We start from the raw sequence: 16,189 nt of genomic DNA, 5'->3' as shown, positions 1-16,189 counted from the left end.
AATCCTCCTTCCTATCTTTGAAATGTCTTATGTTCGGATTTGAATTAATATATTATCTTTGGTTTCAAAATATATATATATATATATATATATATATATATATATATATATATATATATATATATATATATATATATATATATATATATATATATCATTACTCATTACATCATAATAACCATAACAAATACACACACACACACACACGTAATGACAGAGTAATTAAAGGAAGCAAAAGAAACATACCAGTAGAGATATGCGTCAAGGGAAGCGGCGGTCGGCGGTGGAGGCAGCCCGTTGGCGGTGGGTGCGGAGTAAAATAGCAGCAGCAGGTGGGCGGTCATAGTGTCCTTCAGCCTTCAGCGCATCGGTGGTCGACGGTGGAGGAAAAACGTCAACGGTTGGAGCTGAGGCAACCCGTCGGCGGTGGAGGCAATCCGTCGGCGGGCGGTCGCAGGAATGATGTTAAGTCTAATTTGTTTAGGGTTAAATAGAGAGCGTTTAATATGTTAAGTCTAGTGACGGAATTTATTATCCATCGCTATATAGCGACAGATCCATAACTCTATCGCTAGACTTAACTAATTCGAAAAGCACGGTGTAAACCTAGCAACGGATTTGAAAATCCGTTGCTATATTGTTCTTAAAAATATCGCTATATAAATTTAGTGACGAAATTGCGAAGCCGTCGCTAAGATATAAAGACAAACAAATCGCAATTGAAAATATAGCGACCGATTAATATATCCGTTGCTAATCTGTAGCAAATAAAATCCCCATGAAAATTCAGTTGCAAATTTGTCTCTAATTTGTGCGCGAAAATTCACCGCTAAAATTAGCTACGTATTTAACGACATAAAAAATCCGTCGTTATATCTGTCGCTAAATATCCATTTAACAAAAATATGAAAATCTGTCACTAGGTTGTCGCTAATCCGTCGCTATATGAAAATGTCCATTTAACAAAAAAATATGAAAATGTCCATACTAGCAACGGAAAGGGTTCGTCGCTATTTTCACATTTTTTTTGTAGTGCGCACAACTATACCCGCACATGAACCCTTCCCTATATATATATATATATATATATATATATATATATATATATATATATAATTCAGGAACACAGATGGGAGAAGATGGGTATTCCGTCCTCAACAGAAAATTACACATATTACTCATCCTCGTCTCTATTTCCCATCTTTGTCTCTGTCAGGGCATGACCCATCGGGGACAGGAAAAATTGCAATCCCAATTTCTAGGGGAAGAAAACAATAACTCCAAACCATTTTTAATTAAAATATAAAAATAATTAATAATTATAATTATGTCAAATAAGAATCTAAACAAACTACTATAAGATACAATGTGGTTGTACCTGCATTAATATTAACATATACGGGGTAGCTAGTTTGCTAGTAAAAAATGGTTAGATTAACATCAGTGATTTAGTTGGGGTTTTTTTTCACACATGGAAGAGGGAAGACTTGGATGAGAGGACGAAGAAAGAGGAAAAAAAACATATTTACATAAGGATTAGATTTTTTTTTTCGTAGTGATTTTCTTTTATTTTTCCCTCTATTTTCTTACTCCCATTTGGTCTGAATTTTATTTATCTTTTTATAAAAAGTCCCTTGAAGTGTTCTTAAAAGTAGTGCTGCAAATAGGCCACTGAATTACACACCAAAATGCAATTAGGCCATCGAACTAAAAAATAATGCAATTAGGTCCCAAAACTACACAAATTCATGCAATTTTATCCAAAATGACTTTTTTTACCTAATGTGCCGGTTACCAATTTTAAAAGTAATATTTTAAATAATTTTAAATAAAATAAATTAATTAAAATTAAAAATTAAAAAATTAAAATTTAAAAAAAAAAAAAAGGAACTGCCAACCGGAGACGAGGCCGGCTTTGTCTTCATGGCTGGAGACGAAGGTCTTCGTCTCCGGCCATGGAGACGAAGAGGTAAGGGAGACGAAGCGGACCTTCGTCTCCATGGCCAGGAGACGAAGGTTCTCGTCTCCATGGCTAGAGACGAAGGTCTTCGTTTTCGTTTTCGTCTTCGTCTTCGGCCATGGAGACGAAGCCGGAGTTCTTGTTTTGTTTTAATTAATTATTTTATTTAAAATTATTTTAAAATATTATTTTAAAAATTCGTAACTGGCACATTAGGTAAAATATGTCATTTTTATGAAATTGCATGAATTTGTGTAGTTCAGGGACATAATTGCATTGTTTTTTAGTTCGATGGCCTAATTGCATTTTGGTGTGTAGTTTAGTGGCCTATTTGACACTTATTCATTTCTCTCTTTTTTTTCCCCTCTAGTTTCTCACTCCCATTTGGTCTGAATTTTATTTATTTATTTATTTATTTATTTATTAAAAAAAAGCCCCTTGAAGATGTTCTTAAATGTAGTTTTGCAAAAATTTCGCCTAGGCAACAGCCAATCCGCCTAGCGTATCACCATAATCGGCGGTCTAGGCGGCCGACTAGACCGCTTAGGCGCCGACCGTCTAGGCCGCCTAGTCGGCCGATTAGCTACTACTCTTTTCGTTTAAATGGGTTATTTCACTTAAAATAATAACGTTTTGAGCGAAATACCTCTAAATTGTTCAAACTCTAGATATTTTTAAGGTTAATATTTAATATTTTAGTATTAACTATTAAATATTAAATAGTTTATAATTATTAGTCTTAAAAAAATTTAAACAAATTTTTTAAAAATACAAAATATATGGGCGCCTAGGCGCCCCCAAGCGCCTATCAATTTTTTTCAATCATGCTTAAAAGTGTCTGGCTACACTTTCTTTCAAAGTAGAAGATGTATTTGAAACTTTTTTTCTAGTTTAAAATTGCAATTAAAATTTAAATGTTCATGAGAACTTTTTTTTTTTTTAAAAAGAACAATAAATTTGATAAAGCAAATTAACAATAAAGTCAGGTGGAAAATCTAATCACTCAGAGTGAGACAACCGAGCCCAGGTTGCTTTGACAAGTGCATGGGCAACTCAATTTCCATCTCTACGAATGTAACGGACCTCACAACCAACTAGTGAAGAGATAAGACCATGACACTTGTGAGCAATAGAGCCTACATAGGATCGATTGTTAGAGTGATACAAGACGCTGGAAATAAAGTTAAAACAATTCGACTTGACCCTGACATGAGTTAGGCTATGTTGTTTGATTCATCCGAGGGCCTCTGGAACCGTGACCACACTAGAGGGAGCCGTTCTTCGCCATCTTAAAGTCTCCTTGAGCAGTAGATACAACTATTTCGTATGTAGCAATCCCCTAGAGTAGCCCGGCGTCGACATAACAACACTAGTATGCTTAGCTTTTGGTGGTAATGACTGGAGACCAGCCCTAGAGCGACAGTTTCGAATTCTCTCCTGTGTAGAAACCCATGTGTTCTAATTGCGTACGAGAGCTCTCCATATCGATACGGGTGTACAAAGCCATGCCGGACCGCATGATTCCGAGCCATCCAAATCACGTGGATCACTCCTACTCCCACCGTCGCTATCATGGAATTTGCGCCAGTCAAGAATTTCTCCATCATTACATGAAAGTTTCATCTCCTAGCCTTGGGACTGAATTGCGTGAACAGCTCCAAACTTATTGAGAGAATAGGCAAGTGCACAACATACACATACATGATCACCTCATCTTCCATTCCAAATAAGGGGCACAATGTTGGAACATCAACCCCTCTTTGTCTCAAGCTGGTGGTAGTAGGTAGAATGCCCTTAAAGGTCTCCAAGTCAGGTTCTTCCATTTAGAGGGTCGGAAGATTCTAGACCGAGTTCCAAATTAACGAGTCAGTTGTCCATGTAGCCCTTGTAAATATCCTTCAATGTGTAGCAACCTCTTATATCACCATGCCAATACCACAAGTCGTTCAAATCCTATCTAATGAGCGTCCTTCCAATCAAGTCAATGTTCTTTAGAATTTATTTGACTATTTTTTCTTATTTATATTTGAACATCTGGGGTCAATTTATAATTTTATAAATTGCAAAGGTTGCGACTGTAAGCACACAAAGGTCCACATGAAATTATCAATTTCTGCTTCTCCCAATTTGGCAATTTGGGGTTTTCTCAGTCTCAGATGATCGCAAACAGGAGAAAAATGTCAGGCCATTTTCCTGAAGACGTCTTGATCAGCATCCTATCAAGGCTCCCCGTCGCCACTGTTCTGCGGTGCACCGCCGTCTGCAAATCTTGGTACGCTCTAATCTCCAGTCCCCTATTCATTTCCACCCATTTCCAATTCAATTCCGCCAAAACCCATCTTTTACTTAGATACTGCGATGAAGACCGAGTGCTGGACAAGAAGGAGAACTATAATCTGTATTTTGATGATAATGATACATTTGAAGTGTACAGAAAGTTTGAGTTTCCTTTCATTGGTGTAAACGATTATTTTCGCATTGTGGGTTCTTGTAACGGTTTAGTGTGTTTGACGGATGATATGGGCGAGTATAACCTCACCACTATTCTCTGGAACCCGTCGATTAGAAAATCAGTTGTCCTTCCGGAACCTAGGGTTACATTCACTTCGCATGGAGCTTGTAGCCATACCCATGGGTTTGGGTTTGACCCGTTGACTAATGAATACAAGGTTGTTAGGATTGTTAATATCTGGCTCAATGATGGGCCGCCCCAGGTTGAGCTCTATGAGTTGAGTAAAGGAAGGTGGAGAGATATTAGTCACGCGGCGAGTGGGTTTCGCTACCGTGTGGGTGCCACCGCGCCTGCTGCTTTCGCTAGGGGGATCTTGCATTGGGCTGCCATGGATGAAAACTTTAGAAATGTCATTTTGTGGTTTGATATGAGTAAGGAGGTGTTTGGCGAGATCTCGTTACCCGAGAGTTTGGCGAGTTCAAGTTTGAGATATTTTACGGATTTAAGAGTTGGAATGTACAAGGAATCGCTTGCTGTTTTCGTGCACGGTACGTATAGCATGAACCCGTATTGCTGCGTGTGGGTAATGGAAGAGTATGGGAATGTACGGTCCTGGACTCAGTTATTCTCCATCAATCATCTTCGTCTAGGGTTTCAGTTGCTTGTTGGGTTTAGGCAAAATGGTGAAGCTTTATTTGTGGATCGAGATAAATGTTTTGCTATATTTGATCCCAAGGCACTGGTAATTGAGTATCTTGATATCCATGGCTCATATTTGCATGCTTTTTATGCAAGCACTTACACGGAGAGCCTAGTTTTTATGGACAAAATTGAATGGTCTGATACAAATACTGTGAGAGACCTTCTGCTTAAGCATAGTATTGAAGATGATGCTGATCAGTGTACTCATAGTTGAAACTTCTAAAGGAACCGAGCAGATTGATAGAGAAAAAAAGAAGCATGTGAGTTGAAGAAAGGTATCTCTTCCATTCTATTGCTTACCATTTCCTTTTTTTTTTTTGCACTAAACGGTTTTATTACTTCATCACTAATATGGAGCATTATTCATTATCTCATGGACAATCTTTAATATCTTAAACAGGACTGGCTGGGATTAGAATTCACCTCATTTCAGAAGAAAAATCTATGAAGATTACTTGGCTGATGATGACTTTTGGCTCTCAAGCTTTCTTGTATAGTAGGAGAATCCCTAGTTTTAATTTTATCTCTTAACCGGGTGCTTGTGAATTCTCTGTTTTTGAGTATAGCCCAGAGGGCTACTTTTCATCTGGTAATATCATATTTTGCTTTCAAAGGCTCTACTCATATGTTTGCTGCTCCTTTACATCTACCTTAAACCAAACCATTCCCTACCCATTCAGGTTGATACATTGGGTTTGGATAGCAGGTTTATTGCACTCTGTTGCTTGTGCCATTGATCAGGCATTTATCTTTCAGCTTTATATCTATCAGAAATTGTATATATTGTAGTTTTCGATTAGCCATTACATGTGAATAAAATTTGCTAAATTTTTCTAACTAAGATTTGTTCTCTTGCCCAGAAAATATTGGAAACTGATCTTCAAGTTTTGTCATATTGAAACGGTCATCCATTTTTTCACAGTTGTACCTCCATACAATAATCAATATTACATGGTAGCCATTGGCATGTATAAACACACACAAGACCAGAAATTAGAACATGGTGTGTGCATCTATTTATTATATATATGCATATTATATGAGCAGAAAATTGAACTGCATCTACAGGAGGACTTTCTCATTTTTATGATGATTCCCAGTGGACTTAAACACTGAGGGCTCAGCATCAACCAGCATTTTGACGACCTCTTTCATGCTGGGCCGAAGATTCGGAAGCTTTGTGGTGCAGAGTGTTGCAATTCTCAGGACTTTCATCATGTCATCCTGGACTAGCTCTGAGACTACATTGGCGTCGAGAACTTTGAGGATGCTTTCGAGGTTGTCCAGATGAGTTGAGACCCAGTAAACTATGTCTTTTCCTTCTCCATATGCATCATCTATTGGATTTCTTCCTGTCACTAGTTCTAATAGCACCACACCGAAGCTATACACATCGCTTTTCTCGGTCACCCTAAGCGTATACGCCATCTCTGCGCACAAATGAAGTGCAGAAATCAGTAGAGATGTGATTGTGTTGGTGTGAAATTGGTAAAATAAGAAAAGAAAGTATGGATTCATGAAGCTTACCAGGAGCCATGTAACCATGAGTTCCTGCAAAACAGCTAAACTCGGATCCTCTTTGAGAGATTTCTGAAATTCTTGCAACCCCGAAATCTGAAACTTTTGCTTCATAAGCCTCGTCAAGAAGAATGTTGGTGGACTTGATATCTCTGTGAATAATAGGAGGCGAACAGTCGTGGTGCAAATAAGCTATTCCTTTAGCAGCTCCCAGCGCGATTTTATACCTCTGGTCCCAATCCAATTCTGGCTTACCAAATTTGATTTTGCGGTGAAGTGCTTGGAAAAGATTACCATTTGGCATGTACTCAAAAACCAAGTAATTTGAACCACCATTCATTAGACAGGCATAGAGTTTTACTATATTTCTATGCCTGATTGTCCCCAGAATTTCCATTTCTCTAGCCAGAACTTTCACTCCACCCCCCTTCCACAGTTGCTTCACAGCCACAGTACCACAACCCTTTTTCAAATCAAGGCGATATACTTTTCCCGTCCCTCCACTTCCAATCAAATTCTCCTCGTCCAAATCGCATATTTCATCTGCATCAAACTCTATGTGGTGGAAGCTCTCAAGCTTCCACTTCTGGTTCAGTCCCTTCGCTTCCTCCAATTTCTTAGCATTTCGCATGCTCTGCTTGTAGTTCCAATAACTCACAATCAAGAACCCGCCCAGAAGAGCAGTTGTGGCTAACAATGCAATGCTGAGCACAGCCACTTTGTTCTTAATGAATTTATGCTGGACAGTGTGCCCACCACAAACACTTAACTCTGTGTTCACTTCACTTTTGATACTGTGATCAATGCAGAGTCCTTTGTTACCAAGGAATGCCTTATCTCCCCCCATTATCAAAAGATCATATGAAACTTCCCCGGAGAGTTGGTTGTCAGACAGATCGATTGATGAAAGCTTCAGGTTATCTAAGCTTCTTGGAATTGAGCCGGTGAGCTTGTTATTTGAGAGATTCAGCGAGTTCAACAGAGAGGGCATCGTTGTAATGGAATCGGGAATGCTACCACTTAGATTATTCAAAGCAAGGTTCATATCCGCCAGCCTAGAGCAGTGGCCTAATTCAGCAGGTATTGATCCCACGAATGCGTTTTTCTCCAAATGGAAGGATGACAATTGCTTTAACATCCCAAGTTCAGATGGTAACAACCCAAAGAAACCGTTATTGTCCAAGTAAAGCCTCTCCATAAGTAAGAGATTTCCAAGTTGTTTAGGGAGCTGACCCGAGAATTTGTTGTTTGACAGAATTAACTGGTTCAAGTTTGTGGCAGCCCCAATCCGGGGAGAAATACCTCCACTGAAACCGTTGCTACTGAAATCAATCATTTTCACATTCGGAAGGGCCCAAACGCCATCCGGGACTTTTCCAGAAAACTGATTCTCGGTGACCCTCAACCTCTCCAATGGTGTACAGGTAGCATAAGTTTCAGGAAACTCACCTGTAAAACGGTTTTCCACTGCAAGCAAATACTGCAACTTCCCGTTCTGACATAAGTATTTTGGGAATCCACCGGAGAATTGGTTTTCAGAAATGTCTATACTACTCAGTGGTGAAAACTTGCCAAGATTTTCTGGGAATGTACCTGAGAAACTGTTCTGGTATATAGAAAAGCTAACGAGATGCTGCATATCCCCAAAGCCTGAAGGGAGTTCTCCCGAAAAGTTGTTCTTGAACACATGAAAAACAGTTAACTTTTCCAGGTTCCCAATACCCCGAGGAAGAGCACCATACATCTGGTTATTGGAAATATCAAATTCCTCCAGAAGGGCGAGGTCTGCAAGTTCAGCTGGAAGCTCGCCAGTCAGGTTATTGTTATAGAGCTCAATTTTGTAGAGACTTTGCATTTTGCCTATCAACTTTGGGAAATTCCCGGAAATGCGGTTCATGCAAATGTCCAACGTCTGCAATGCCTCCAAGCCGAAAATAGAGTCTGGGATTTCTCCTCTCAGATTTGAATGAGCTAGGTAAAGCCAAGTCAGTTTCTTCAAATTCCCAATGCTCTCGGGGATTTCCCCCTCATCGAAATCATTATTGCCAAGGCCTAATGAAACCAAACCGGTAAGATTTGCGACCCAAGTTGGGAATTCTCCAGAAAAATAGTTGATGGACAAGTCGAGAATCTCCAAGTTTGTCAGCTTGGATAAATCAGGCAGGCTGCCGTTCAAGTTATTCCCGGTGACATTCAAGACTCTGAGGCTGGCGCATTTGGACAGTTCGGTTGGAAGAACCCCAGACAACGCATTCGATGGAAGCACTAGAGATGTGAGGGCCTGGAGCATAGAAATCGAGGGTGATATCACCCCCGAAAGACTCTTGTTATCAAGTGAAATTCCTGTGACCAAACCAGTTCTTGGGTCACAGGTAATCCCGTAAAATTGGCAGGGGCTTTCTGAAGCCTCCCAAGAATCCAAGTAATTCAAGGGATCACTGAGCTGCTTTTTGAATTCAAGAAGGGCCTCAGTTTCTACACTCAGAGGCTTGGATGGGAGGAAAAACAGAAACAGAAGTAAAAGATTTGCAGGAATTTGGAGGGAGAGGAGTTTTGGGTTTCTTCTGGCCATTGTGTGGAAACACATTAACTTCACATGGGAGACACAAACCCAATCTGACTCCCCAATATTGCCATGATGAGGAGGATGCCCATACTAGCTAGCTGTTGCTGAAACACAAAGGTAGCAATCACACACCAAACCATAAAGCTTTGTTCTATAATATAAAATCCTAATAAATTCCACTTCCTAATTTTAATGGTTTTTTAACAAATATTTTAATGAAAGCAATTTGTACCTAATCAAATAGTTGTCGCATTTGTTAGCACTTCTGATTATAAAAATGAAACAATGGGGATAACCCAGCCAGGATGGCTAAGGATACAAACTTGTAACAACAAGGTCACGAGTTTGAATCCCAGCCTTCTTGGCTTGATCCGATCAGCTATGGACAACCTGGAACAATGGGGATAACCCAGCCAGGATGGCTAAGGATACAAACTTGTAACAACAAGGTCACGAGTTTGAATCCCAGCCTTCTTGGCTTGATCCGATCAGTCACGAGTTTGAATCCCAGCCTTCTTGGCTTGATCCGATCAGCTATGGACAACCTTCCCAGCCTTCTTGGCTTGATCCGATCAGCTATGGACAACCTAGACTGGTTTACCTACTCGTAGTTCTTTGCCTGCTAGAATCACAAGGCAGGATTTACCAAGTGTACACGGTAGTAATTGTGGATTTCCCTCGTCACCCCAAAATGGAACAATGGACCACACAGTTGGTGCTGTAGTGAACAGGAACAGAGATATACTTACAAATATGCAATAATACATAAAAAAAAAAAAAAAAAAAAAAAAAAATTGAGATGTCAAATTGGTTTTTGTTGTGTATTACCTCTTAACAGAAACTGATCTCCCTTTAAAGCAACTCAAATACATGGTTGCACCAAAATTATACAGACTGTTTTGGGTTTACAGTAGAGCACAAGACACTCTTTATGTACTATCCAAGCATCATCTAAGTATGTATGTGACATAAAACCACCCCTGAAAAGGGTGAAAAAGAAAGGGCAAGATTAAATCTAAAACCAAAACAAATATATAAATTAAGTGTGACAAAACATATGATTTCACAATTGCATCATAAGTACCTACCTAATGTTTACCAGAAAAGAAAACAAACAAAGAGTTACATAAACACCCTCCTTATGCAGTACTAAACTTCAAGAACTGTGCAATAATATAACTAAATTTCTCTAGAGAAGGTGTAGAGTCTCATCAAAAGAAGGGTAAATTCTTGGCATAACCCATTTTTCTTACACAAAAACAGCCAAATATGATGAGATTGAAGAAGCTTAAAAACCAGAGTTACCAAAACTGCTAAAGCTAGCCCACAGCTTGAGGTGAGGTTGAATGGAGTGGATGAAAAGTTCTCCTTTCTTACAATAAATTCCAAGCTTGTTTTCTCCGCAATGCAGGGTTCTTGTGTGGAGCTTAAAAAGTTAAATGAACCCCAAAATGGAGAAAAACAAGTGGATTCCTAGTATGGGGAAAAAGTTTCAGAATTTTCAGAAATCATAGGATTTTGTATAAGAAGCTTCTTATGTTGCTTTAATGAAAGAGATGGAAAACAAAAAGGAAAGATTGCTTCTTTACTTTATGATATGGAGAGAGTGGGGAAAATAGCAGATGAGGTGGTTGAGATTTGAGAAAGAGGAGGGGTGGGGGGGGGGGGGNGGGGGGGGGGGGGGGGGGGGGGGGGGGGGGGGGGGGGGTTGTTATTGGATTATAATATGGGTGGGAAGTGTGTGATATATCATATTGGAGCCTGAGATTGAGAAGTCACAAACTGCCAAAAAGCACTCCTACAACTATCTTTGATGGAAAAGACAACCACTTCCATGGTTCATCTCACGTAACTTTTGTAATCACTTCTTTTAGATATACATCTCTAGGAATTGTCTCAGCATCATTCATTTTTGCTGTTGTTTGTCAGTTTTTCCTGTTCATTCATTTCTATTTTTATATGCATATCTCAATATTGATATTTTACTTTTTGTTCTTATGATAGTGACAATATTATTGATTTTTAATTCGCTAGTGGATATTGAATGGAGGTCGGTAAAGATGAAGTTTAGCACCTAAGTGTTGGGATTGTTGGACAGAGATTAGTAAAATGTCAAGTCCAGCATGTAGTGTCTCGAACAATGTGATGACGATCTATAAGTAAGGAAATAAACTTATCCTTTCGCTGCTAGCTATAATTTTTGGCATAAGTGGTGAGCATTTAATCATAACAAGTGGTATGAGAGCCAAGTCACGGGAAATAATGTTGCGTTTTCGCTACTAGCTATAGCTTTTGACGCAAGTGGTAAATACTTTATCTGGCCATGCCCTCTTATCACTTAAGAGATATCGGAAAAACTAATATGGTTAGAACTTATCCTCTTAATTGGATCGGCCTAGTGCGAACGGGAATTAATCGAAGTATGATACGGGATTAAAGATGTCTCTTATAGTTATGACCTATTCAAGACCCATCGTGGTCTAACAAAAAAAATATTATTGAATTTCTTTTGGGCAACTCATGATACGAGAGTTTGTGTCCACAACGAGGCCAACATATTGGATATAACTCCAACTTCAATTGTCAAGTTTCGATTCTGTGTCATTATATATAGTCTACTATTTGAGCTACCCGCGTACACAACTTTACTAATATTACTATGTTTAGTCATATGCTACAATTTTCATTCACTTAACTTTAATTCTTAACATAATATTTTACATTTCTTAATTTTATTCTCCTATATTTGTTTAAAGAAATACTCCTACAAGGCATAATAATAAATGACATAACATAGAAAAAAAAACAGTAATTGTTTCCATAAAAAAAAGTTTATTAAATTATTGTTATTATATCATTTATTTATGAATTTTATCAATTATAGTAGGATACTAAGATGGTAAAATTACCAATTCAAAGTGTGGTAAAAACTAACCATCCACCCAACCACTCCTTTTAGCATATTCTTTCAAGAAATTAAACAAATTCCTCTTTTTAATATAAGTGAAGTGTTTGGGATAACATAAGTTAAAAGAGATAATATAGGTGTAAGTTCACTTTTAGTCCTTTTATTTCAAAACATTTCTTGTTGGTCATAGTGTTATTGTGGCATGATCATTTTTTGTCCTTTGCCAACAAAACCATTTAAATAACCGTTAAATATAGCGGCATTTTGATCTATTCAATTCTAAGTGTTAAACACTTTTTTTTGGTTGTAAATTTATATGTTTTATTTCACTTTTAGTCCCCTTTTTTTTCATAACATCCCCGTTGATCTTAGCATTATTGTAGTATGACCCTTTTTGGTCCTCCATCAACAAATATGTTTAATTGACATTAAAAATAATCTAATAAAATTGTTATCAATACATAAGTCTACTGCAAAAACAAAAAATAAAAATAAAAATAGTGCAGTTGAAAAACCGACAAGTTTACTTCATTGCAAACCTTAAGTCTAGTGCATGAGTTGTTAATAACGTAATTTTAATGTCATTTAAACATATTTATCTACGAATGACAAAAAATGGTAATGCCACAATAATGTTAGGACCAACAATGGCGTTTTGAAAAAAAAAAGACTAAAAATAAAATAACATATATCATTGTCTTTAATGTTATTTAAACGGTTTTGTCGATGGATGACTAAAAATGGTCATAACACAATATACTAGGCCCAAACATGAATGTTTTAAAATAAAATAATAAAAAAAAAAACTAAAAATGGGCTGATACCTATAAATCTAAGACAAAAAATGGAATTAACTCTATAAGTTAATTATTGTATATATTAGTGCATGATTTAGGCTAAATTCAGATTAGCCTCATAGTGGTGGCATATTGAATATCACATGAAAAGAAGGAGAAGAAGTGGAATTGATGATTAGAATTTGATTACAAATTTGATGATTCTTAACATTAATAAGTAAATACTCAATATAATCAATTGAGTTGTGACCTATAATAATATTGTTTTTCAATATGAATGAAAGCACTCTAACTCGTACAAGTGCATTTGGTTTGAATGATTGAAGTAGTGATGAATGAATTGTAATTTGGTGGGAAAGGAATAAAGTTGAAATAAAGTAGGAATTCAAATTACAGTTTTTGGTATGCATGAATAAGATTACAGGGAATTGAAAGGAAATTACAATTATGTAATACAGTGATACGATGACTGAAATGCCCTTATGTAATAAAACAAATGAGTGGATGAGAATAGTGACAGGGGCAAAAATGTCTTCACACTTTCCAATTCAATGCTAAATTACAATTCATAGGATGGGGATCATGAATTGCAATTTAGCATATGGAGGGAATTGCAATTTGGTGAAACTTCAGTTTCCTCCAACCAAATAACGTAATTTAGGGTTTAAACGAATTTTGATTCAATTACAAACAAATTACATTCATTCAAACAGTATGATTAATTTTTATCAATTAGCTATCTGCTAACAGCTAATTGCCAAACACTTGTATATTTTTAATTTTTATAGAAGCCTATTACATGAAACTAGCAAGTGCGCTGCGCAAGACAGATGGCTATTGTATTTATCGCGATTAATTAAATTAAATATTTACGAAAACTAGCAAGTGAGCAAGACAGATGGCTGTATCACTGTGATGGGTAAATACCCCCAAGGACTACTGTAGAAATATAATGTATAGTCCGTGTATTATTGTACCCTAAAAGGTCGGGTGTCCCTTAGAAATTGTTAAGGGTTAAATGTAATATTATATTCCTGAAGGGTCAGGTCCCATTTCTATATAAAGGACCTGACCCTCATGTTAATGGCATTCGGAATCGAAAGGACTCACTGAGCTCTTTCCTTCTCCCTTCCATCTTCTTCTCTCTTCATGACCAGGGAGGAAACAGGCTTTTCTCCCTTCCTTATCCTTCTATATTCATACACTACATCATACACAATCAAACACACGTGGTGTAAATCCGTACCACCGTTTACATTTACACCATCATTGGCGCCGTCTGTGGGGAATGCGACGAAATGCCGTGTTCCTCTAATCAACGGGATGGTGTTCACCACCATCCTCATCACCATTAACAATAACTTCATCGACCAGTTCCACCGGAGTCGCTGACAACTGCGCCGATTTCTACCCGGCCGGAGTCGTTGCTGCCACCACTGGAGAGCTCCACCATGCTGCCGCACCACCATCACCGGATCCAGCTCCATGATGCCGCCGCTCCATCACCACGGCCCCCTCCACCGCAGCCACGATGTCTCTCTCTCCCTCCCTCGCTGGAGCAAAATGCCGAAGTCACCATAGCTTCCGCCGTCATCCTTCGCGCAGCTATCCCCACCATAGCATCAGTAGAACTCCGGTAGCCGTTGCCGGATTTGGATTTCGTTGGCAAGCTCATTTCCTCCGGCCACCTTCGCCACCCTCTCGGCCATTGCTCCAAACCACCAGGATCTATAATTTTTTTTTTTTTTTTTCCCTTGTAGTGGAACATGTAAAAAAAAAAAAGGGAGAAAATTATGGGGATGTCGGTCAAAAAGAAGCAATAGAATTGGTGGCAAAAAGTCAAAAAGCAAGGAGGAAATGGTGGAAGCATTTACTGAGGATAATAAAAAAAATGGTGGGAGGAAAGAGAGAGTGGCAAAAAACAAAAGAAAAAAAAAAAAAAAAGGGGGTGGCAAAAATTTTTTTTTTTAAAAAAAAATGGTGGAGGAAAATAGCAACTCACTTTCATAACAACAACTGATTAACGTTGGAGACGCACGCCACAACCACCGCGACTGCCACCATTCGCTCATCACCGCAGTACACCGCCACCATCACCTACGGTGACGCAGCAGACCCGACGAGGACGAGAGCCCATTTTGTGAAGAAGAAAGAACAATGGAGAATCGCGACGAACGGTGGCCACCATCTTCAAACACTACCACCTCCACTCACCGCTGCAGCCGCCCCCATCGTCGGTGCCACTTTCTTTCTCTTTCCCTCGCGAAGTCACGGACCGGGATGGAGAAATGTTGAAGATGATGAACAGGAGTTTTGTTCCTTCTTCATATTATTATAATACTATTATGTATTATTATATTTATTATAATATATATATATATATATATATATATATATATATATATATAAAGCAAAAGTAGCAGCAGCTTTCGGCTGCTACTTTGCATAAAGTGGGGGACTTTGTCCCCCACGATATATTTAAAAAAAAAAAAAAAAAAATGTATGGGAATGGGGTAGCCGTGCTACCCCATGTGATTTTCATAAAGTGGGGGACTTTTGTCCCCCACATTGCATTTTTATATTTAAAAAAAAAAAAAAAAAAAAAAAAAGTGTACATTGTATAATGTAGTGGGAGAAAAAATATATATTGTTGTAAATAGTTTTTTATCCCCGTCATATTCCAACAAAAATTATGAAAGACGAAGACTATTGAAGACTCGAAGACTTCAACAAAAATTGTTCAAGATGAAAAGACTATATCTGAAGTTGGAGACGCTACCCAGAATTAGAACTACAATACTTTTAGAGTTGGAGACTACAAGCTTTTTGTAATAGGTCTACATTGAAAGTAGGCAAAAGATGTAAATTGTAGTATAAGATCATTGTACCAAAAAAATATATATAAATATATTTTTATTGGGTAGCACGGCTGCTAGCCTGCTACCCTGTGTGTAGTTCATAAAGTGGGGGACCTTGTCCCCCAACCCCTTCGAAAAAAAAAAAAAAAAAAAAAAATCGGCTCTTCCGTTTGGGGTTTGATTAACCTGCACGGATTTGTTGTTTGAGTGTGCCCATGCCTCGTCATGGCACTTGAAAAAAGGACCATTGCGGTCGCAAAAGGGCCATTGTGGTCGCAAAAAAAATATATAATAATAATTAAAAAAATAAATAAATAAATAAATAGAAAAAAAAATCCCGCGCTCCCGCGATGAGACCAAAATGGTCGCCCAAATACCGGCTTGGTGAAAAAGATGCCCTTGGCACAAAGAAAAAAGGACCATTGTGG

The 16,189-nt window shown here is 38.1% G+C and overlaps 2 protein-coding genes across 8 annotated transcripts; one reads left to right on the top strand and one right to left on the bottom strand.

Moving 5' to 3' along the window:
• The first annotated feature begins 4,063 nt into the window (after positions 1–4,063).
• LOC116016921 (F-box/kelch-repeat protein At3g23880-like) lies at positions 4,064–5,947 on the top strand. Its single transcript, XM_031257379.1, has 2 exons — positions 4,064–5,389; positions 5,515–5,947. Exon 1 carries the CDS (start codon positions 4,117–4,119, stop codon positions 5,326–5,328), a length of 1,212 nt encoding a protein of 403 aa, XP_031113239.1. The 5' UTR covers positions 4,064–4,116; the 3' UTR covers positions 5,329–5,389; positions 5,515–5,947.
• A 31-nt stretch (positions 5,948–5,978) lies between these two features.
• Positions 5,979–10,855, bottom strand: LOC116016919 (receptor protein-tyrosine kinase CEPR2-like). 7 transcript variants are annotated; one of them, XM_031257373.1, is made up of 5 exons: positions 10,504–10,855; positions 10,027–10,178; positions 9,800–9,916; positions 6,642–9,302; positions 5,979–6,544 (listed from the first exon to the last, which is right to left on the bottom strand). In XM_031257373.1, the coding sequence occupies exons 4-5, from the start codon at positions 9,217–9,219 to the stop codon at positions 6,177–6,179; spliced, it is 2,946 nt and encodes a 981-aa protein (XP_031113233.1). In that variant the 5' UTR covers positions 9,220–9,302; positions 9,800–9,916; positions 10,027–10,178; positions 10,504–10,855; the 3' UTR covers positions 5,979–6,176. The 7 variants fall into 7 exon arrangements, with proteins under 7 accessions (XP_031113233.1, XP_031113232.1, XP_031113234.1 ...); XM_031257372.1 differs by having other exon boundaries at positions 9,804–9,916; XM_031257374.1 differs by having other exon boundaries at positions 9,845–9,916.
• Between the last annotated feature and the right edge of the window lie 5,334 nt (positions 10,856–16,189).

The sequence above is a fragment of the Ipomoea triloba genome, chromosome 4 (assembly GCF_003576645.1).
Source record: "Ipomoea triloba cultivar NCNSP0323 chromosome 4, ASM357664v1".
Classification (NCBI taxonomy): Eukaryota; Viridiplantae; Streptophyta; class Magnoliopsida; order Solanales; family Convolvulaceae; genus Ipomoea; species Ipomoea triloba.
The sequence above is the reverse complement of the archived record's forward strand: the minus strand, read 5'-3'. Positions and strand labels throughout refer to the sequence as shown.